The 19,878-nt window shown below is 48.1% G+C and overlaps 8 protein-coding genes and 2 non-coding genes across 10 annotated transcripts; 8 read left to right on the forward strand and 2 right to left on the reverse strand.

The window, feature by feature from the left end:
- Window positions 1–198: 198 nt before the first annotated feature.
- Window positions 199–297, reverse strand: FOXG_20169 (uncharacterized protein; the record flags this gene model as incomplete). The annotated part of the gene is made up of 1 exon (XM_018400436.1): window positions 199–297. The coding sequence occupies one exon, from the start codon at window positions 295–297 to the stop codon at window positions 199–201; it is 99 nt and encodes a 32-aa protein (XP_018247295.1).
- Window positions 298–399: 102 nt separating this feature from the next.
- Window positions 400–3,679, forward strand: FOXG_20170 (uncharacterized protein). The gene is made up of 6 exons (XM_018400437.1): window positions 400–1,830; window positions 1,884–2,265; window positions 2,321–2,506; window positions 2,569–2,601; window positions 2,650–2,853; window positions 2,910–3,679. The coding sequence occupies exons 1-6, from the start codon at window positions 487–489 to the stop codon at window positions 3,407–3,409; spliced, it is 2,649 nt and encodes an 882-aa protein (XP_018247296.1). The 5' UTR covers window positions 400–486; the 3' UTR covers window positions 3,410–3,679.
- A 108-nt stretch (window positions 3,680–3,787) lies between these two features.
- On the forward strand, window positions 3,788–3,869 carry FOXG_20171. The gene has a single exon. It is a non-coding gene; the product is annotated as a tRNA-His (tRNA).
- A 667-nt stretch (window positions 3,870–4,536) lies between these two features.
- Window positions 4,537–4,618, forward strand: FOXG_20172. The gene has a single exon. It is a non-coding gene; the product is annotated as a tRNA-Gly (tRNA).
- A 365-nt stretch (window positions 4,619–4,983) lies between these two features.
- Window positions 4,984–6,618, forward strand: FOXG_09874 (uncharacterized protein; the record flags this gene model as incomplete). The annotated part of the gene is made up of 1 exon (XM_018389098.1): window positions 4,984–6,618. One exon carries the CDS (start codon window positions 4,984–4,986, stop codon window positions 6,616–6,618), a length of 1,635 nt encoding a protein of 544 aa, XP_018247297.1.
- Window positions 6,619–7,136: 518 nt separating this feature from the next.
- FOXG_09875 (uncharacterized protein) lies at window positions 7,137–7,565 on the forward strand (the record flags this gene model as incomplete). The annotated part of the gene is made up of 1 exon (XM_018389099.1): window positions 7,137–7,565. The coding sequence occupies one exon, from the start codon at window positions 7,137–7,139 to the stop codon at window positions 7,563–7,565; it is 429 nt and encodes a 142-aa protein (XP_018247298.1).
- A 505-nt stretch (window positions 7,566–8,070) lies between these two features.
- On the forward strand, window positions 8,071–10,079 carry FOXG_09876 (alcohol dehydrogenase (NADP+)). Its single transcript, XM_018389100.1, has 5 exons — window positions 8,071–8,295; window positions 8,340–8,777; window positions 8,827–9,047; window positions 9,095–9,241; window positions 9,290–10,079. The coding sequence occupies exons 1-5, from the start codon at window positions 8,257–8,259 to the stop codon at window positions 9,309–9,311; spliced, it is 867 nt and encodes a 288-aa protein (XP_018247299.1). The 5' UTR covers window positions 8,071–8,256; the 3' UTR covers window positions 9,312–10,079.
- A 215-nt stretch (window positions 10,080–10,294) lies between these two features.
- On the forward strand, window positions 10,295–13,435 carry FOXG_09877 (uncharacterized protein; the record flags this gene model as incomplete). The annotated part of the gene is made up of 25 exons (XM_018389101.1): window positions 10,295–10,349; window positions 10,433–10,451; window positions 10,511–10,532; window positions 10,620–10,643; window positions 10,696–10,725; window positions 10,787–10,798; window positions 10,857–10,904; window positions 10,954–11,043; window positions 11,136–11,147; window positions 11,211–11,231; window positions 11,295–11,315; window positions 11,367–11,387; window positions 11,444–11,464; window positions 11,530–11,592; window positions 11,650–11,670; window positions 11,721–11,741; window positions 11,793–11,837; window positions 11,883–11,903; window positions 11,961–11,990; window positions 12,040–12,078; window positions 12,131–12,149; window positions 12,200–12,285; window positions 12,343–12,365; window positions 12,419–12,579; window positions 12,630–13,435. 21 exons carry the CDS (start codon window positions 10,295–10,297, stop codon window positions 12,131–12,133), a joined length of 639 nt encoding a protein of 212 aa, XP_018247300.1. The 3' UTR covers window positions 12,134–12,149; window positions 12,200–12,285; window positions 12,343–12,365; window positions 12,419–12,579; window positions 12,630–13,435.
- Window positions 13,436–14,974: 1,539 nt separating this feature from the next.
- On the reverse strand, window positions 14,975–16,304 carry FOXG_09878 (uncharacterized protein; the record flags this gene model as incomplete). Its single annotated transcript, XM_018389102.1, has 2 exons — window positions 14,975–15,876; window positions 15,929–16,304. The coding sequence occupies 2 exons, from the start codon at window positions 16,302–16,304 to the stop codon at window positions 14,975–14,977; spliced, it is 1,278 nt and encodes a 425-aa protein (XP_018247301.1).
- A 2,425-nt stretch (window positions 16,305–18,729) lies between these two features.
- On the forward strand, window positions 18,730–19,188 carry FOXG_20173 (uncharacterized protein; the record flags this gene model as incomplete). Its single annotated transcript, XM_018400438.1, has 1 exon — window positions 18,730–19,188. The coding sequence occupies one exon, from the start codon at window positions 18,730–18,732 to the stop codon at window positions 19,186–19,188; it is 459 nt and encodes a 152-aa protein (XP_018247302.1).
- Window positions 19,189–19,878: the final 690 nt, after the last annotated feature.

Genomic DNA, 19,878 nt, shown 5'->3' on the forward strand with positions numbered 1-19,878 from the left:
CAACGTTGGCTAGCTGCTGACAAGGTCCAATCTATATGTACATCAGCCCTTGGTCGATTCGCCCTGTCTCATAACCCCTGCCACCCCCTTCTTTATTCATTATTTTGTCCGTAACGGTTTTCTTCTCAGCGTGGCTCACCTATCATGGTAAACAGGGCTGGGAAGTCGCGCTATCACGCCTGCAATAGCGGTTTTCCTTCACTCCTTACTCAGACAAAACAGGGACCAGCTACTTGGGTTCCAATGCTCTTGAATCTTCTTTTTCTGAGTCGCCTCCTCTCTTGCTGACGTGTTCATGGGAACACTGCATGATGGTGGGGTGGGCCTGTTCATCTACAGCCTGATTAAGGGCCATAATCATCATCTGCCCCTCTCCGCCGCTCTGCTGATATCATCGCAAGAGCATCAATCAAGGATTAACTCCTGTGAATCTTTCTGCTTTCTATGTAATACAGGCTCAAGCCATACCGTCAAATCTCATCACGCATGGCATCAATAGTTAGGTCTGAGACGGGCGCGACGGAAAAGTCTGTGAGTCCGTCTTCAGCGGCGGCCTCGGGCCCGCCCCGCCCGATTGACGGCCAACGCTCGCGACATTACCCTACTGTCCCGTACTTGAATGTTGATGGTGACGACGTGGACGTGGGCTTTGGATACCCGTACGAAAGAGAAACGCTTCGCCGCGGTGAGATCAAGAGAAACCTTGTGATTGATCTGCCCAAGCTCCGACAACGTGAGGACTCAGATGCAGAGCATCTGCCTGTCGGGCCGGCCATTATCTGGAACGCCAGAGTCTACCAGAGCCTTGGAAAACCTCGCAGCGAGGATCTCCACTTACACCGACCTGACCTGACTTACGTCGATGATCGACCTATTGAGTTTTCCATTGGCTTTTCCCCCACGAAGCCGCCAGTTCAAACAGATGAGGATGTGCCACAACCCGAGGCATGGAATGGACCTGTCATAACTATTGAAACTTTTGTCCAAGCGGATATTGATCAGGATAGGCTATCGGAAATGAAGAGGCTACCGGAAATAGTGGCTTCGCCTTGCCTTGATCTGTTGAATCCAAAGCATGTTTCCCGACGACATCTCGTGGTGGAATCCCCGTTCCTTGCTGAGGGCCTCTGTGACCTCGTTGAATATTATCCATCATTCCATGAGATGTTGTTGGATGACTCAAAAGGAGGAGAGCTGAGGATTGAAGAGCCCTTTGCTGTTCTTTTTCACCATTTTGACGCTATCGCAGCCATGGCCAACGAAACTAACGGTCCAACGGTTTGCAACGCTGAGGATGAACGTATGGATAAAGGAACGGACTTGAAAGTCGTTCATTCACAGCATTTGATGGAATTTCTCAGGCCAATCTACACTGAGTCCATCCTAACATGTCAAGAGCATCTTTCCAGCTCCGTCCCGCAGGTCGCGTTTGACATGGTCTGGTATCCTCTCAAACCCGGGACAGATGTCTATGTACAAGTTGACGGATCAACGCATGCTGCAGTTGTGATGGGCGTCAGACGAGCTGATGTTTCTGCGTCCAGGGTGTGGGGGACCGGGAGTGACGGGTCTTGGCTGGTCGACCTCTGGCGGCTTGAAAGTGATGGCTCCAGCCTTGGAAGAGGCTTCTTTTCTGCAAGCGTAAACTCTTACTCTGGTCTCCGAGATGTAGTTAGTCTTCCAGTGTGTCCAGTTTCAATTTGGGATGCGCACGACGATGGCGAGCGACGTGGGAGGATCTTACGCCGCGCTGCAACTTTCATCAAGGCGCTTCGACGGGGCAATCTCCTCGTGGATTACAAGGGGCCCATCAAACATACGGCCCAATATGTGAGGCCTGAACTTGCTGAGAAACGGTAGATATGCCACTGACGCCTCCACAGTACACGGGAAAGGTGGTTATCGACCATCGAAGAGGTCGTGCGGAATCTGACATCCACCGGACCCTTTCTCCAGAGGTTCGAGACTATTCAACCCGATTCCAGGAGTATGATGGGATCCTTATCAACAATGATAGGTCCTTCTACACCACCAAAGATACTGGAAACCGTCTCCCGAACCCTGTATCCAGACGGGCCAACAGCAACGACGCCATGGTTAACGGGGAGGAGATGCAGGTATGGCTTGACAATGTACCTGAGCACCGTCCCCTCGACATTATTCGCGTAGATATCAGCGGTTACGTCGTGGAACAACTCACAGAGCACCAACTCCTTTTGCTATGCCCAAACGCTTTGGCATATGGCCTGAGACGCAAGCACTGGAGTAGGCCCATCCCCCTCTCTTGATTGTCCTCACAATGGCACTAATATAATTTTAGTGTTGATCTCTCTCGACTATGTTGAAGAGTCCGTGCCATCAGATGAGAGTATTTCGAATCTCATTATTGCCCAGGATGAGTTGAAGACCATACAGGCTCTTTCGAATCGCCAGAATAGTGAGACAAGACACTGGTCGGCGGATTTCATTGAGGGGAAGGGATCGGGGCAGATCATACTGCTACATGGTATCTCCTCCTTAATAAAATCTTCTTTGCTCTTACAGTCCTAACAGACAATCTCTCCCTAGGTCCCCCAGGAGTCGGCAAGACTTACACAGTCGGTACGTCAGCGGCGAATTTCCAGACTGAAACTAGCTAACGAAACGAAGAAGCTATCTCTGAATGGTTGCACAGGCCACTCCTCGCTCTCACAGTGGCTGATATCGGCACGGTCGAAACACTCGTTGAAGGCGAGCTTATGAAATGGTTTGATCTTGCGGAAGCTTGGAACGCAGTGCTTCTCGTTGATGAAGCAGATATCTTCCTCGAACGACGGCAAAATAGAGACCTCGCCAGAAACGGACTGGTATCAGGTAAGTTCTCCGCCTAGCCTTTGTCTCGGTGATGCAAGGTAACGTTCCATCTACAGCCTTCCTGCGACGAATGGAATACTTCAAAGGTCTGCTGTTCCTGACTACCAATCGCGTTGGACAAATCGACGACGCCTTCATTTCACGCGTCCACGTGGCAATCGGATATCAGGCCCTCGACGAAGAGACCAGGCGAAAGGTCTGGAGTGGCTTTTTCCGCAAACTGGTGCGCGAACGTGCTGGCAAGGTACAGATCGCATCAGACGCGAAGAAATGGGTTCTTGAGACCGCTGGCGAGACGAGTCTTAACGGACGGGATATTCGCAATGCGTTGCAGACAGCTATCACGCTGGCAGAGTTTGAGAGTGAAGAAGATCCAGATTATGATGGTGCATTGGTAACAGTTGTCACTAAGGCCCATTTTCAGAAGGTACTGGAGATGTGCAATCGGTTCAGCAGCTATGTAACGAGCATTCGGAGGGAAGACGAGATGAAGCGTGCCCAAGGGCGTGGGGATCGGAATGATTATGGCAATGGGTTTGATAGCAGGATGTGCTAATTACTTGTCACTACCGCTTCAACACAACGGTTATTGGCTCATGTGGCGGTGGGTTTTCGAAAGCCAGTCTCTGTGCCTCTGATACATATAAAGATCTTCGAAAAAGGACCATGAGAACTTGAAGAGAAGAAGTTCGATGGTAAGGAAGGGTTTTCATGTGCTTATGTTGGTGTTGCCAAGCGGAGGTATATCTGGCTAACTAGACATACAACATATAAGGACAGCAAACATCGAGTGCATGCGAATAGAGACAAGGAAAGTCATCTGTCAAAACGGTATCTGTTTGTCGTGAAGCAGTTTGGCCGTGAACGGGGCTGTGGGTCATGGAGCCATCAAGTTGCAGAATTAGCGGCCGGGGTCCCATCAACAACCAACAAAGCCGTCATCGTATAGGGGTCAGTACATCAGTTTGTGGCTATTGAAAGCACTGAAAACGCAAGTTCGAGTCTTGCTGACGGCAAACCCATTCTTTTTGCTTTTTTTTTCACTTAAAATGGCTTCAAATCAAGTCTGTGCTGACTTTCTGTGTTTGTCCAGAAATGCCTCAGCGCGTCGGACCCCGGGCTGTGGCAAAATTGATTGCCCAACACATAATATAGTAGCTGATTAGGTGTTTGGCCAAGCTCGTATCGTGCATCCTGAACCTGGCCATTGGGGCTGTATCTAACATGCTCTCTTTTTTTGACGTGTTCGTTGAATTGGTACACCAACGTTCCTCCCGAGGGCAGTTGCGAGGACAAAGATTTGCTATACCCTAAATTATAAATACTATAAATGATCGCGGGGATGAAATGATCAATTGCATTGCTCGCGACACATCGTCAAAATGAGTGTTCGGAATAAGAGTTTTGCTGTGTTCAGGGTAAGTGATCAAATTTCAGCATTATGCAGTTAGTGCTAAAGACTTGGTCTGAAGTATTGAACCGAGAAAACAGAGGATTAAAATATATCTTAAAGAGTCTTTAAGGGTTTCCTCTTAATTCTTTTCCAAATGACGCGGCCCTCACGTATGACATTTAGGAAGAAGAAAATATAGACAATGGCATGGCAGTAAAAGTTGCCAGTCACCTGCAGATTCTGTGAGCTTCAAGGACCCTAATCTGGCTGGCTCGAAACAAGTCAGCTAAGCGTAATTGGTTTAGTGGTAAAATTCTCCGTTGCCATTCGAGCAGCGTCGGGGAGCCCAGGGTTCGATTCCCTGATTACGCATTTCTTTTGCTCTTTCTACATCTTTTTGCCATTTGTTTTAGCTGATGTTATCTCCTTATGTTCAGTCGAGATGTTATGAAGTTTGTCGGCGACGCGTTACAAAGTCTAACTGTCGCGTGGCAGCTTACCCTACAAGAATAAACCGCACTGTGGCTGCTGCGGCGTAACTTTGTTGTGGCGTCGTTACTATACCGGGCTAGACCGTTTGCAGATCTTACCTCACTTTAGTAATCGTGAACATGGATCGTATCAAGGACACTCTGTACGACTTCAGCCTCCCTTGATTCACCTCGTCATTTCAAACTCACATACAACATCCCCCTCATCACGCGCCAATTGAAGCCCCCATCACTGCGCGCGCATGAATGCTTCCAATCGCTAGATCAAGACAATCCGTCAGCATGGGCGGGCAACAGCCGGATCTACTGCCTCGCTCCGAGCACGAAGATAAGCCCTCATCGTCAGCCCCAGCCTCGCGCTTCAACAGAGACAAGATCAGATGCCTCGACGGTCTGCGCGGAATCGCATGTCTTCTTGTCTTCAATTACCATTTCTTCTGGCCATGGACGCCTGCTATTATGTTAGGCTATGGCGCGTTCCCTCCCCGCGCGCCTGAGCCGTATTGGGGACTGCAGTCGTTGCCTATTATTTGTCTCTTGCATCGTGGACGTGCTATGGTTGCCATTTTCTTCGCCATCTCGGGTTATGTTATTTGCCGCCATATTCTCCGTTTGATTCATGAGCGCAAGCTTGATACTGCTTATCAGAAGCTTGCCTCGTCTGTTTTCCGACGTGTCTTTCGCCTCTATATTCCTCCCACCATCAGCATGTTCCTTGTCGCTGTGCTAGCTCAAATCGGTGTCTTCAAGTCCGAGTTCGCCATTTACAAGGGTCCCGACTCTCACTACATCAATGCGACAATTACTCATGCTGATTTGGCTGAGGGTAACTTCTGTGCTAACGGCACCGCTGTGAGAGGAGCAGCAGGTATTGCTAATTACCTGGGAATAGAGACCACCACGTATCTTCGCAATACCACTGGATATCCTGAAGGAAACACTACAGAATGGACAGATATGCTCCTCTGTGTCAATCACACAACACGATCGTACGGACCCTCTCAGCTCTACACCTTGGAATCCGAGTATGAAGCTCAGTTCCCCAAGAATGACACCAACTCCACCAAGCCTGTCAAGGATACCACTGGCATGGAGCGACTCGCAGCTCTCAGCTACCTCGATGACGAAGATGATCTGGATCTCACCTTCGGTAATGCCACCAATGCCACAAACCCATTGAACCTTACTTGGGTTCAGATGGGAGGCTCATGGGAGGAGCATCCCTTCATCCACCCAAACTTGACATACGCGATGAAGAACTTTACCAGATCCTACGCCGAGTGGGCCAACCCCTTCAACTTCGGTCACTACCATACACGCTATGATCCGCATACCTTCACAATCCCAATGGAATTCCGTGGCTCGATGGTCATTTACATCTTCCTTCTTGGCACCGCTGCGATCAAGGCCAAATGGCGAACGAGAATCGGCTGCTTCCTCTCGGCGTACAGTCTCTTCATCGGACGATGGGACATGGCGACTTTCTTGGGCGGTATGTTGCTTTCAGAGCATGATGTTCGTCGTTCATCAGATCTGCCACCATCGGCTGCTGGCGCGAAGGGTCGCGGGGGAGATTTCCAACGGACAACAAAAGGAACGGCGCTGCGATGGGCTGGTATCGTCCTGGCGTTGTATTTCTTGTCGTATCCCGACTCTGGTGCTGAGTACACGCCGGGTTTCGCCTATCTTTCGACCTGGGTACCCAAGTACTCAGGGTTCAAATCCACGACACTCCACGACACATTTGTGAATATGGCGTGGATATGGATGCTGACTAATAATTTCGATGTGGAATGGGTGGAAATGGATCCATTATGGAAATGGATCCATATTGTGGAATTCGTGGAATGGAAACCTACTTCGTCCAACAATGGTAATTAATGGGTCCCGCCCGCCCTCGGTGACGTCAATGTTTTTGTCATTGGTCCATTAAAATCCGCCGTTGCTTGACGCAAAGGCAACACACCCACCGACGTTCCTGTTTCTTGTTATGCTGGATATTCGTAGCCGAACCGATATACCTATAGACGCGCCTTGCCGTCTCTCTCCGTCAAGATCCAGCTTTTGTAGAGCTGAAAGAGCCGTTGATTGTCCTCTTCTGTTCGTTCTGGAACGGATGTGGTTGACTTGGTAGGATGGGGAGTGGCCATTTCGATTTGGGGTAGTAACGCGAGTAACAGTGAAGCCCCCAGAATGGACTCATTGTGTACGGAGGAAAATGGGGTGGCAAATCGATGTTGTGTTGTTGTGGGTGATAGAAAGTACTTAGGATATGCGGGATTTCACAAGGAAATCAAGGTATTTTCGAACCCCACCTAAAATATTCCACGATTTCCACATGTGGAACATGTGGAAGGGGCTTCGTGGCGTGGATATGGAAATGCTGAAGCCCACGTGGAATGGAATGGAATGGATATGGATCCACATTATGGATCCATATGTGGATTTCGTGGTATGGATTTGAACCCTGCAAGTACTACACGCCGCTGTCTGGCTGGATGTTCTACGAGGCGATGGGCGCCGTGCTCCTCGTTGCGTGCATCCTGCGAAGTCCGGTGCTCGTTCGTTTCCTTGAGAGCCGCCTCCCGCAGTATCTAGGAAAGGTCAGCTTCTCGCTGTATCTTGTCCACGGACCTGTGTTGCATAGCTTGGGCTTTTGGATCATGCCGAGACTGTTCGACAGCTTCGGAAAGACGGGCGGATACGCGATCGGTTGGGTTGTTCTGCTGGCCGTCACGTTTTACTTGACGGATCTGTGGAACAAGAAGATTGATGGTTGGAGTGTGACGGTTGGAAGAAGAGTGGAGAAAATGCTTTCAGAGGACTAAGCTCAAGTGAGGTTACTATGAACTTTGGTGGTAAACAAAAGAGGGGACGTGTGACGGGAATGACAGGACAATCGGGTCATTGACGGCGGTGATATGTAGAGTACTGCATTTATGCAACGTTTTGCATCTGGAGAATGTTTTCTTGGGTTTCATGTCAGTAAAAAAAATGCGAAAAGCAAACTTTTGAAGCATGTAACTCAAACGTGGCCGTTGAGCGGGCGCATGTTGCACCGCTTTTGAAGCTTCAAAGTTAATTTAGGGACCGGTTTCGGCAACGACTGAAGTGCAAGAAAATACTCAAGCTTGGCACTTGAGCTTATCTGATCCGCTTTTGACATGAGGCTATAGATCCGGGAGCCAATGGCTCTAGAGAACAGAGCACTGCGGCACGTTGTGGAACAACACCCTTGTGAGACAACCATGCTTAGTTTTCATTTAGGTAATATCATCATAAGAGACCATAAGCCTTTACGAGCTAGTAGTAAAATTCAGGTAAACTTACGATCTTTAGGATAATTTCAGCCTAAGCTTAGGATCCTCGTAACAGTCGCATCGTTACCCTCGTCTTACGTCACCCCCACTGATGGACCCAGCGATGTCGGCCCCATCAATTTCTTATCAGATCGCAACGTCCTGACATCATCACCATCTCAAATTCTTGCTTCTTCCAACAACCAAAACATTTACCAAAATGGCGTCTCAACCCTCACTTCTCGCCGCCACGGCCAAGGTACGATTCATCCAATGCTGCGATGCCTTCGCTAACATTCACAGCTCAACAATGGCCTCATCATTCCCCGCATCCAACTCGGTCTCTACATGATGTCCACCAAAGAAGCCACCGATGCAGTTCGTCAAGGCCTTCTCACCGGCTACCGCGGTTTTGACTGCGCACAGATGTACCACAATGAGCGCCAAGCCGGTAAAGCCATCAGTGACTTTCTCGCCAGTAGTGAGAACACGGCGGGTTTGAAGCGCGAGGATATTTGGTACACCTCCAAGCTCGCCAGCTGCGACGAGTCGTATGATGCTGTGCGAAGATCCGTCAAGAAATCGGTTGAGGCCTCGGGCTTGGGATACATTGACTTGTTCCTCCTTCATAGCCCGTATGGTGGAAAGACAGCCAGACTTACGAGCTGGAAGGCCCTTGAAGATGCTGTTGATGCGGGTGAAATTCGCGCTGCTGGCGTCAGCAACTTTGGTTCTGCTCATGTGAGTTTCATGTTTTTTGCTGCAAGTTGACGATGCTGATGCTCTCAAGATCGAGGAGCTCATGTCCTCCAACCCTCGTATCCCTCCTGTGATCAACCAGATCGAAGTCCATCCTTTCAACACTCAAGAAGGTATCCGCGCCACTTGCGCCAAGCACAACATTGCCATCGAGGCCTACGCTCCCCTCGCTCGAGCTGAGCGTATGGATCACCCTGCCATTGTCAACATGGCCAAAAAGTACTCCGTTACGCCTGCCCAAATCTTTGTCAAGTATGGCTTTCAAACTCTACCACGATCGGTGTGCTGATGATACATAGGTGGGGACTTCAACATGACTTTATCACTCTCCCCAAGAGTACCAAGCAGAAACGCATGATCGAGAACGCAAGCGTTGATGGATTTGAGATTTCGGAGGAAGATATGAAGGAACTGGATGGCTTGGATGAGCATTTGGTTACAGACTGGTGAGTATGCTTCGAAATTGCTCGAGTTATAGACTAACAACCGCAAAGGGACCCAACCGACGCGCCCTGAGATTGAGAAAGGAACTCGCTCGATATATATGAATGCATGTATTCTCACAAATTGACAGTCTTTCTGTTGTTGCAAAGAAATGGGGGTTCCCGCCAGCTTTGTCTTCAGTCATGCTTGTTGAACTGAAAGAAAGGGGTTAGTAAAAAATACAAATAAAAATGTGAAAAACAGCAACATGGATATGAAGAAAGGAAACTGCCAAGGTTTGTGCCGATGTCGCACTCCGCCGATAAAATTCAGACCAATTTTACGACCAACGCTGTCAACATACTGAATCAGATGATGCGATGTGATGTTCGGCCACACCACCTAGGTTGATCTTATGGCTTCTGAGTCCACACAATCGGAATCAAATCTGCCCACAATAGATTGTAGGGTTTGGTCAAAGAGAAAGCAGGCCTCCGATTCTGAAGCTCACATCTTTCCAAAGCCGCCACTCGATTGGGCAGTGCGGCGATGCTTCCATTTCACGATAACCGGACGACTACAAGGCACGCAGGGACTCGAAGGGAGATGAAGCGTACAATATAGCAAAGCGATTTTGTCGATGTATCCAGAAAACAAGTGATGAACATCCTTAAACGATGTCGAGGTTGAATGCCTTGCGTCGTGGTTGAAAATCTTGTCCATATTGTGAGAAAGGGGCACAAAAGGGACTCCAGTGTGCATCTATTGTGGTTTGTGGTAAGGTGGCCCGTGCCCACGCGTTTGATTTCATGATATACCGTGAAATTCTTCTCTTTTCTTCTCCTTCTACAACATCGCCGCCACCTTCTGCCGCCGGTAAGTATCCCTTTCCCTGGTGCATTTCGATGCGAAATGCCGACACTATCGATATTTCCTTTACTGACTAGTGAAAACAGCGTACGTATCTACTGATAACCGGTCCCCCTTTGCGCTGGATCTTGGCCGCTGACGTGTAGTTCTTCGCGATAGGAGTTTTCTTTCCAACGAGCTGTGAGTTGATTTGGCGTTGGGACGAGATGGACAGCCCGCTAACATATTTCTCTATGGTAGATCATTTCCCCTTGAAAACTTGTAAGTTCCCCCTCTCTACGGACTTCTAACTCGATGGAGTCCCTCAGCTCATCCAAATGTTCAAATAACTGACCTTCACCTAGTCAAACAAACAACTACCACGTAAGTTTGGATCTACACTGTGAAGCCGTTGACATTCTGGTTTTCTTACATTTCGTTAGCATGGCCGAAACTAAGAAGACTGTAAGTATTCAACTGCCTTCTCTCACCCTTCACATCCACGACGGAGAGTACCCGAAATCCCAGGTTAGGTTGCTAATACTGGTGCAGAAGAACGACACAAAGAAGACTGCCGTAGGAAGCCTCACTCATCAGATTCACCGACAATATACTAACGACAGTTCAGAAGAACAAGGCAAACCCCACTGGGGGCAAGGTAAGTACTTGTCGGTTACGTCTTAGAGTTCTTGACACTGACCAGAATTGCTTTTTTATAGAAGCGCAAGGCTGTATGTTATCCCACCCTACCGTCAAGTTAAAAGTTTAAACGCCCCTGACACAATTAAGTCCGAGATGACCGCCGATCCGGCGCCTGCGGCCCCCGTGGCCAACAACGTGAGTTATTATCTAGACGATACCAAGCATTGCTGATACGTTAGGGTAGCCACCTGCCTTTGCCGACGGCCCTTCGGCTGCGGCCCCCTCCTCTTCTCCCGCGGCCCCTTGGGGTGGGCTCCCTCGGCCCAAGCGCTATGTAAGTACCCTCCCTTGATGCTTGAATATATCGGCAATACGTCTTCAGTCCAAGCTGGGAATGCGGAGACAAATTGTGCTGACAACTCGTAGCCCATTCGCGAGGTCAGTACCATGATCCTGTACCATTGCTGGACTAATGTTCGTTGGTCACTAAACGTCCCTTAGCACTACGACACGAAGCTCGCCGTAAGTCTCACACAAGACCCTCATATGCCGAAGGAAAGCTTACTGACGGCTCTTACCATTTAGCATCTGAAAGCTGTAGCCGCGGTAAGAACCTCTGGCATTCCTGCTTGATAAGATGTCTGACAGAGAATTTAGTTCAAGCGCGCTCGGCTTGACGTAAGGCTTCCTTCAAACTGTTCATGGAAAGGGATTTGACATATAGGTTTTCATAGTTCAACATCGCCGACATCAACGTATGTTTACATATCACTTTGAACGTGTACGAATGTAAAGAAGAAAACACTGACAATAGTTACAGTGGATCAAACGTGAGCAGGAGCGCCTTGCGGCGTGTCTTGAGAAGGTCACCGGCCTTTGTGATGTAAGTATCATTGCGCCGCTTTGAAATTCCTGTGACATATGTTGACATGATTGATAGGGTGACGCCGACTCCATCAACGTGAGTAAACCCAGTCATTTACGCAAACACTTTCCTGACTCATCTCTCAGAACCTCGATGAACAGATTGCGGTGTGTACTCATATGAATATACATTCTGAGCGAACCTCTGACAACTAGTAGACCCTTGAGGCTCAGGGTGAGGAGGCTTCGGCCACCTCCTCTCAAGTAAGTTGAGTCCCCGATTGAGCGACACATATTAACAGTGGTCAGGACTGGATCGAAAGACGCCGCGTGAGTGACAGATTGCCCAGTCCTTTTCGACAGCGACTGACTTATTCGATTACATAGATCAAGATGGCTGAGGAGAAGGCTGCCGCTGTACGTAGCATCCTTGCCAACCAGGCCTATCATACTAACATAAAAAAAGGCCGCTACCGAGACGGGCTCCGAGCCCACAACCTCCAACGTGAGTAACTACATAACTATCTTAAAAGTCATGAAGACTAACATACATTTAGTGATTCTTTTTCTAAACCAGTATGAAGCACTCTGGCTTCCTTCTTTGAATACATCTAACGTGTTTCAAGTGAGGCAAGCATCAGTACTGATATCACTACTGCATTTGACAAACCGAATTAGGACTGACTCGATCTTTTTAGTCGACTTCAATTCTGTACGTACGTCAGATAATATGCCAAGTATTCATGAACTTGTCACTAACCTTCTCCAGTAGCTTAATAGTGTCATATTTGAGTAAGACTCTTAAACTGAAACAGTCTTCTGTTCGGTAACTAATGTCGATACAGATTGATGAGCGCCGCGGGGGCGCCGCCCCTGGTACAATGGAGGAATTCCAGGTAGTCTATTGCCCAGTGACATGCCGTGAACTCACAAAACAGGTCGTATCGCTATCGGAATCAGTTTCTAAGCTGAAGTGGATATGATTCAAAGAGATGGTCAATTTTTGGTAATGTACATTCTGTCGATTATTATTACTTCACTAACCAGGTTCGCTAGACTACCGGTTTATCTTGCAAGTGCCATATTCATCCATATCTATCCGTATCACTGACTCTACAACGGTCGGTTTGCTCTTCTTCCCTTGCCTGGCCTTAAATCAAGTGCTAACTGCAGTCTTCTCGTGCCAATTTTGGCCAAAGGCTCACGAGCCGGCTCCCGAGGGCACGAACACGGTTACCACCACGGGGTCAAAGGCAGACCTGGGGATCGTCGAGGTGAGGGCTTGTCACTGTATCTTGTGACGAATATGGAATGACTAGCTTCGAGTATGGATAAGAGATGGCTTGCGAATCGTGGACGGATACGCACGTGGTGATTCCAGATTGGCATAGGCTCTATCGGCGATCAGAACGTGGAGGGTGGTTGGTCTCAATGAGGCGTCAAATCGCCTTAACTCATCGCTACGGTACTATAGTCGCAGATCCAACTGCCATGTTTCATCATCTCAAATTCATATCGGCGGTTAGTCTGTACGGCGCGACTTGGGTTGTCTTCTGCGCGGGGCGGCTCGACCAGTGGAATGAAGCGGAGGTCAGGGGTGGACTCAGAGGCAAGAGGTCTTGATTATTGGAAGATGCCAACTGGAGGCTCTATGTCTGTATCTGGGAGAGATTGAATCGAAAGCAACTCATATGAATATACATATCGAGTTTGGAGGATGTACAGGAGACCTGGGTGTGCTTTTTCTGTGGCAGGTACATCATACATGACTTGAAGCCACCGTTTCAAAGATTCAATCGCCATCCGTGGCCCTGCCAATCCAAGTTGAATATTGCTTCCGAAGATGAGATGCGTCTGCCGCCTGTGTTTATACTATGATATGTCAATTAATTGACGTCGTTACTGGAAATGAAAGAGTGTCGAGGTAATAAAGCAGAAGCGGTCAGGCGTTGGCAAATATCCACAGGCACACTGCGTTTGCTGTTTAGAACAAATATGAAGTTCAGCTTTCGAACTTCGTCACATTAGACAAAGGCCGATAGAGTCGGTTCTGGAAATTTATTGTAGTTGACATCACATTAAGAAGTGCCCGAAACCCTTCCAGAAAGTGTTTGGATGCAATATCATGTTGGCCGAAATTTGAGGGTAATTATCGCCAGCAATGTCAGCATCAGCGTTGTCCTAGGCCACATAACCGCCAAGGGAGCGGTTACCATAACGGTTGGCTACCTCTCATTCGTTGTCGTGAGTCGTGAGAGCAACCTCGAAGTTCTCACAACACTCCCAGGAGTTGCGATGAATGGCAAGTCTTCAGATATTGGGACTAACAGGGGATCGAGACCGAAGTGATGATATGCAACGGGGTGCTTTCAAGGCCTCCTGTAAGTTGATGAATTCGGGAGTAGACGTCATTGTTCCGGTGAACTAATCGCTTTGATTCCATCTGTCAATCCGAACTTCACAATCTTAAGCTCATCTGCCACATTCGTTTTTCTTTCTAGGAAGAGCGCTGTACAAGCTCCGCATTTGTATTCGTTCTTCCTGTCTATATTCTGCTCTGAGCCTCCAATCCAGCTGTAAAAGGCCCAAGGGACGCCGTAAGAACGAACTTGGTGCATGAGAATGGGAAATCGGCGCAAGGAGATGGAACAGCGGTCTTTCTTGAGTCAAGGGATCGTATCAAATGTGAACTTATCACATCGAGCGGTTATATTATATTGAGAGACACTTTCGATTTGTTAGCATATCGTTACTGCCAAGATGGATCGATCGGAAGTGAGTCCACAGTCACCCGACTGGAAGTTGGGTATCGTCCAACGTCTGCCAGACCTTTTACCAATACGTCCAGGGAAGCCCTACCTTGTTGCATGACATGCATGACAAGTGATCTGTGATCCTCCCTTGTTTCATATCTCCACTGGACTTCAAATCTTTCCTGTAATGTTTTGTTGATGGCAGAATTGGTAGAGCAGCTGAATAGGCAGATACTACATGCGCGACTGGTGCAAGTGAGTTCCGGCAAAAACGATGGTGGGGGACTAAGCAGCTTTCCGGATAAGATTGGCGTTGGGATATCGGAAACGTATTTCAACTGACCTTGATCGTATTACAATGCGTCTCTACATTGGCTCTGGTAATCAACAGGTTCCCAGGCGGCACCACGTGGAGGTTATAGAGTCCGACTTCTCCGCCCACCAGCACCTCTCCCTTCCAAATCAGGACAGAGGGCCAGCCCCAAACGTTCTTTTGCAAAAGAAGACAATGGGGTCAAATGCTATAGGTACAAGACCATTTCAACCGGATCCAGCTAGTAAGCTTGCATCCTACAGACCCGGCTCCTTTCTTGGACGCTCAGGTACGCGTTGAACCGATTGAACGGAGCATTCTGCAGTAAAGCACGTCTAGATTGTGAGGGCAGCTAACTGCTCTCTCAACTCGACGGTAGTAGAAGCGTGTGACGGTGCTCTACTGTGTGACCGGACGGAAGCATTGAAGCTACTGACCAACGCACCAGCCATGGTATCGTCGTCATCGTCCTGCCCAAGCAATTCAGGGTCGCCTGCACCCCCACAGATAGCTAGCATCTGAATGGCAGCCCACTGCAACTTAATCATTGCTTTGAAACGATCCAACTCGCCTGTCGCCATCGTGACGGGAAATAAATGCCCCGTTGCAAGTCGTTCCCCAGAACGGAGAAAGGCCTGCAACACCCCAGGAAGGTCTCGAGGGAACAAGGAAGTGGTACGGTCGGCGTTATGGTGTGCTCGAAGCGCAGATTCAATAGCAGCCCAATGCACGTCGATATTTGCTCGAGAATTGTACTTGAAGGTAGTCTTGGGCATCCAGTGAAACTGTAGCACAACCGCGGCCTCGTCACCCTTCGTTTCAGATGACATGAGCTTGAACGCAAAGTAGCCTCTCCCCCACCAGTCGTGCAACTGAGGACTAAGACAGAGCATGTTCCAGACTTTGTCAGAGGCACCTCTTCCCGTGGTGCTAGGGTCGGCGAGTATATTTCCCCAGTCCCGGTAAAAGTCCTTTCCAAACATTGACCTGATGGCGTCAATGTAGGTTTTGGTCTTCTCAGTGTTGGCCTCGGAGGAATTGAAGGCAAACGGAACGATGTGGCAGGCATGTGGATGAGCCGTCTCTGTTACCATGCACTTCTGTCCATCGCGCTTCTTGCAGGCCTTCTTTTCCTTGTCGCTGCGTGTCTTTCTGACAGTGGAGAACGTTTTGTACTGCTCAGTTATGTCCTGACTGTCGTCCAACTGATTTTCTTTGGGCGCCTTTTGTTGCATAACTAAAAGCTCATTAATGGAAGGGAACTGAGGAAGTCCAGCAATGTTACCTACAGTGCCGTTGAAAACCATAAACAGTATTCAGACCCTTCAGTAGGAGATCAGGGTCTTTACCATATGATAGTGGTCCTGTAGCCTCAAGAGCTTCAAGGTCCACCATCATTATGACAATAAAATGGCGGAGTTCAAGTTCGAAGTGTTCATACTTGGCTCGAATAGTCGCCCTGATCAGCCCCATGAAGCGCCGTCTGTCCCTAGCTTGGTCTGCATGTAGATCAAGCAGTCGACTCGGCACCTGGAAAGGGTGATCTTCGTGGTTTCTCACCACTTCCCTCAAGTGGTTGTAAGCGCGGTCACTAACAACACCCTGAAAGCGTTGATCAATGTCGACTTTGAGCGCGTCGCGTCGCTGTATATTCGTGGCATCCATGATGTTTTGATATGAGTGTAATTATCGTAAACATGAGAAGGTGAATGCCGTAAGGAGAAGAAGAAAACAAAACCAATTCTTTTCAAAAACCATCATCACAGTAGGAGCTCGCATCTCAGGGGCGGCGGCCAGTCAGGGGCGATTTCGGATGGACATGGTATTTGTTTGCCAGCTGCCAACAGCTGCACGGGACTGACAGGTCGTTTAATCATACGAGAACTCAATTTGGCCGGATCCTATCAGTTAGAACATGAACTTGACTCAAGGCTGAGATGTTTCTCATACCCAAAGTCATTGGCATTTACAACTGGAACACAGAAGTTGATGGGCATTGTGAGCGCCCATGAGCTTATGTGGGCAAGGCATTTAACATATATATGCTCACCTGAGTTTTGAAGATACAAAAGCACGGTTTTGGTCTTTACATATCAGTTAATATTGATTTTTCAAGTTTTCGTATCCCATAAGAAGCTCAACTCGGATGTCAAGATGTGAAGACGGAACGCTTCATTGTACCTTCACCATGCGTGGCAATGAAAGAGCTTTTCGTGTCTTGTATCACTTATCCTCGATCCCAGAGAAAGTCACTGTATGTAGCACTGCAGTTTCGTACAAATTTCTCTTGCTTCAACCATAATATCTAAGAGACTGGGACGAGAAAAAGCCTTTCAAAGCTCGACATCAACCGGACTTCGATGCAACGAGATTCGCCACAGCTATTCTCGTGGCTATTCCATGCGAAACCACAGTTGGAACAATGGGCGACCCCGCCTTGCTCCTATTGTTGCAGAATTGGCCACGTCGTTGGGCTCACCGGAGCATCTCATGTAACGGTAATTTCCAAGGATGGAGAATAGCTGGTGAGTCCATCGAGTCCAGGAAACGAGCGTCTGGGTAACTGACCGATGGTTGATTATCTAGCTTGCCAGGCTTATCCTGCTTACTTCTGCCAAGTATGTGTCAATCTGGGTCGTTTGAAATATCGCTTATCGCCAGCTTTTTCTCGACATCTGAACTAGATGTGTCATTTGCAGTTGAGACCTTTGGCTGAGAGTTTATATTGTCACACATAACTTAGAATAGAGTTGTTATCAGCTGCCATCCCTCATATGTGGGAGCCCTACCCCCTACGCAATTTGATGTAAACACTTGTCGTCAACGGATGCTGATGAAACCAGTACCGCAGAGTTGTCAGTGTCGAATATAACAGTTGCCGCCCGCCCGCCAGCCAAGTACTTGGGCCCAGTCCGAATCTTTACAGATGTTTGTTTTAAAAAACGACTACGCCTCCATGTCCTGATGGCGTTCCAAGTTCTCAATGCATTTCACATTGCATAGATTATGAGCCCCCTGAATTGCCCCCAAAGCTCGAGGTGTTTTACCCTCCGTTGTAGAATTTAACGTTTACCACTGTGCTCTTAAGTGACGACAACAGCAAAGAGTCTAGTACCTGGTTGAGGCAAAAACCCATGTGGTGGTTATCTTCCCTTCACTTGCTCATTGCCTCGAGTATAACCACGAGGTTTTGCCGATACCAGACCCCACCTGCCAAGACTGTGGTTCCAATTATTGGCAACTTGCAATCCTTCTCAGATTTTCCCTGGTGCTTATTAGCTTCTCTGGCGGTTCGCGACCCCTTATGCGATTTTATATGACCTCATTGTGCTGAGTTACCATTCAGATATCAAACGCAGGCCGCATAGAGGCATCTAGCCCACAATATTGTATATTGAAATGTTATTGTGGGTGGAGTTATGGCCCTCCCGAGCACTCGTCTTACAAGAGGTACAGAAATAATCCATTTCAGACAATGTCTCACTGTATGAGTACCTAAGGGGGCCGGAATTCATGGGTCTTCTTAGCTTAGCTATAAGGATAGGTCAGCAGATACAAGTCCCTTCTTTTCGTTGAGTAATGTGATACAGATGATCACTAGCCATCGGAGGGCAACCCTGTGGAAGATGCATTCTCGATGAGAATTTTCGTTGTTGGAAGATCCGACAGGACGGATGAGAACGAATTGGATAAGGAAGGAGAGAAGAAGGAAGAAGAAGGATGGGTTTTTGTTTAATGATAGTCTCGCTTAGGCATGAAGATTTGTCTTATGTGTCCGCTCTATCAGCCCCTTGATCGAATCTTATCAGGTACAATCTCATTGACGCTCTAGAACTATTCAGTTGAAGACTGAGTCAAAAGGAATTATCCGTCCCGGACCCGCAGGGCATCACTTTGACTTCGGTGGATGAGTCAACTATGGATGGTAGCGGACTATAGGGTTTCCTCAGACAGCCTAGACTCGTAACTAGAAGACGAATCTTTGCCACAATATGAGCTTCTTGATCTTGCAAATATAAATAAATCCCTTGTGCCAAAAGCCTCCCCTCCAAGCTCCTCACTTTCATGCTCGCAAAATCAAAGACCCAGCATGTCCGAGAGCACGCCCGTGGCGCAAACGGGCATCAGGGATCCTTTCCAACACCTCACTTCTGAAATACGAGAAATGGTTATAACCTATCTTGACTGTTACAAAGATTTCGACAGTCTATATCTAGCTTCACCTATCATGAGAAAGGAACGGCGGACAAGCACACTGTTATTGACATCGGAATCCTTGGAGAGCAAATTCGGCGGTACACGCGACGTCGCTTTCATTGAGGCTCATATGTACATGTTGCTTTCCAAAAATGTACTGTCTGATAAGAACTACAAGCTCTGGAAGAAGAGGAAGCTTCCACATCCGCTCTTTTCAACCCAATCAGATATAGTGTTCCGAATGAACGCTCTATACCAACGCCTGATGGACTATTTTAACTTTGGCTCTGAAATTGTCCCTTGGTTCATTCGAAAATTACCTTACAGTGTTTTCGCTTGCTACGCTACTTAGGCGTTTAGAAGGAATGGGGAGAAGTTTCCGACGTCACTAAACGATGCGACAGACGTCAAGAAAGGGCAGGTCTTGTTCTTTTTGCTTGCGCTAAGCATGGCAGGAAACCAGTACATATGCGAGCATGAAGCTTCCCGTCGGCAATACTGTGAGCGACACATGCAGTTAAGGAATCAATAGATTGTCGTTTGCAAACCCGACTTTCCCATCTCGACTAAAGAAGGGGAAAATGCGCGGAGTTTTATGCAGGACCTTATGTACGACGAACACAGAGGGGAGGTGTTTGGAAGTAGAATTAAGCGTTTACTTGATCGGCGTCGAGCTAGGGGTAATGGAGAAAGAAACATATGAGTATGAATTAACCCGCTTATAACTGGCTTCTTTTGAGAGTTAACATAATCCAGCAGCCTGTCTTGCCAAGCTCAACGCGCGACAATGGGTTCAGCCTAAGCAGAAACATTCATAGAATCACGCCGTACTCGACACTGCCGAGCCGGGTCTAAACACCCCTTTTTACAAAGCATTTTAGTACCCAATCACACAATCCTTCTTAAAAAGGAGGGTGCCAACGTTTGAACCAACGCAACATCTGTCGTTGATTAATTGGTTGATGGTGGACTACCCCGCGTTTCTGACGTTGATGGCACAGCAAAGCAGTTCGTGATAGCTTATCTTATACTGGAATAGGAA

Source organism: Fusarium oxysporum, chromosome 11 (assembly GCF_000149955.1).
Source record: "Fusarium oxysporum f. sp. lycopersici 4287 chromosome 11, whole genome shotgun sequence".
Classification (NCBI taxonomy): Eukaryota; Fungi; Ascomycota; class Sordariomycetes; order Hypocreales; family Nectriaceae; genus Fusarium; species Fusarium oxysporum.

Coding starts and splice junctions, on each gene's coding strand:
- FOXG_20170 (XM_018400437.1), top strand. CDS start 487: ATGGCATCAATAGTTAGGTCTGAGACGGGCGCGACGGAAAAGTCTGTG. Junction 1,831..1,883: donor TCAAACATACGGCCCAATAT/GTGAGGCCTGAA, acceptor ACGCCTCCACAG/TACACGGGAAAGGTGGTTAT. Junction 2,507..2,568: donor GCAGATCATACTGCTACATG/GTATCTCCTCCT, acceptor ATCTCTCCCTAG/GTCCCCCAGGAGTCGGCAAG.
- FOXG_09876 (XM_018389100.1), top strand. CDS start 8,257: ATGGCGTCTCAACCCTCACTTCTCGCCGCCACGGCCAAG. Junction 8,296..8,339: donor TTCTCGCCGCCACGGCCAAG/GTACGATTCATC, acceptor TAACATTCACAG/CTCAACAATGGCCTCATCAT. Junction 9,048..9,094: donor CCTGCCCAAATCTTTGTCAA/GTATGGCTTTCA, acceptor GATGATACATAG/GTGGGGACTTCAACATGACT.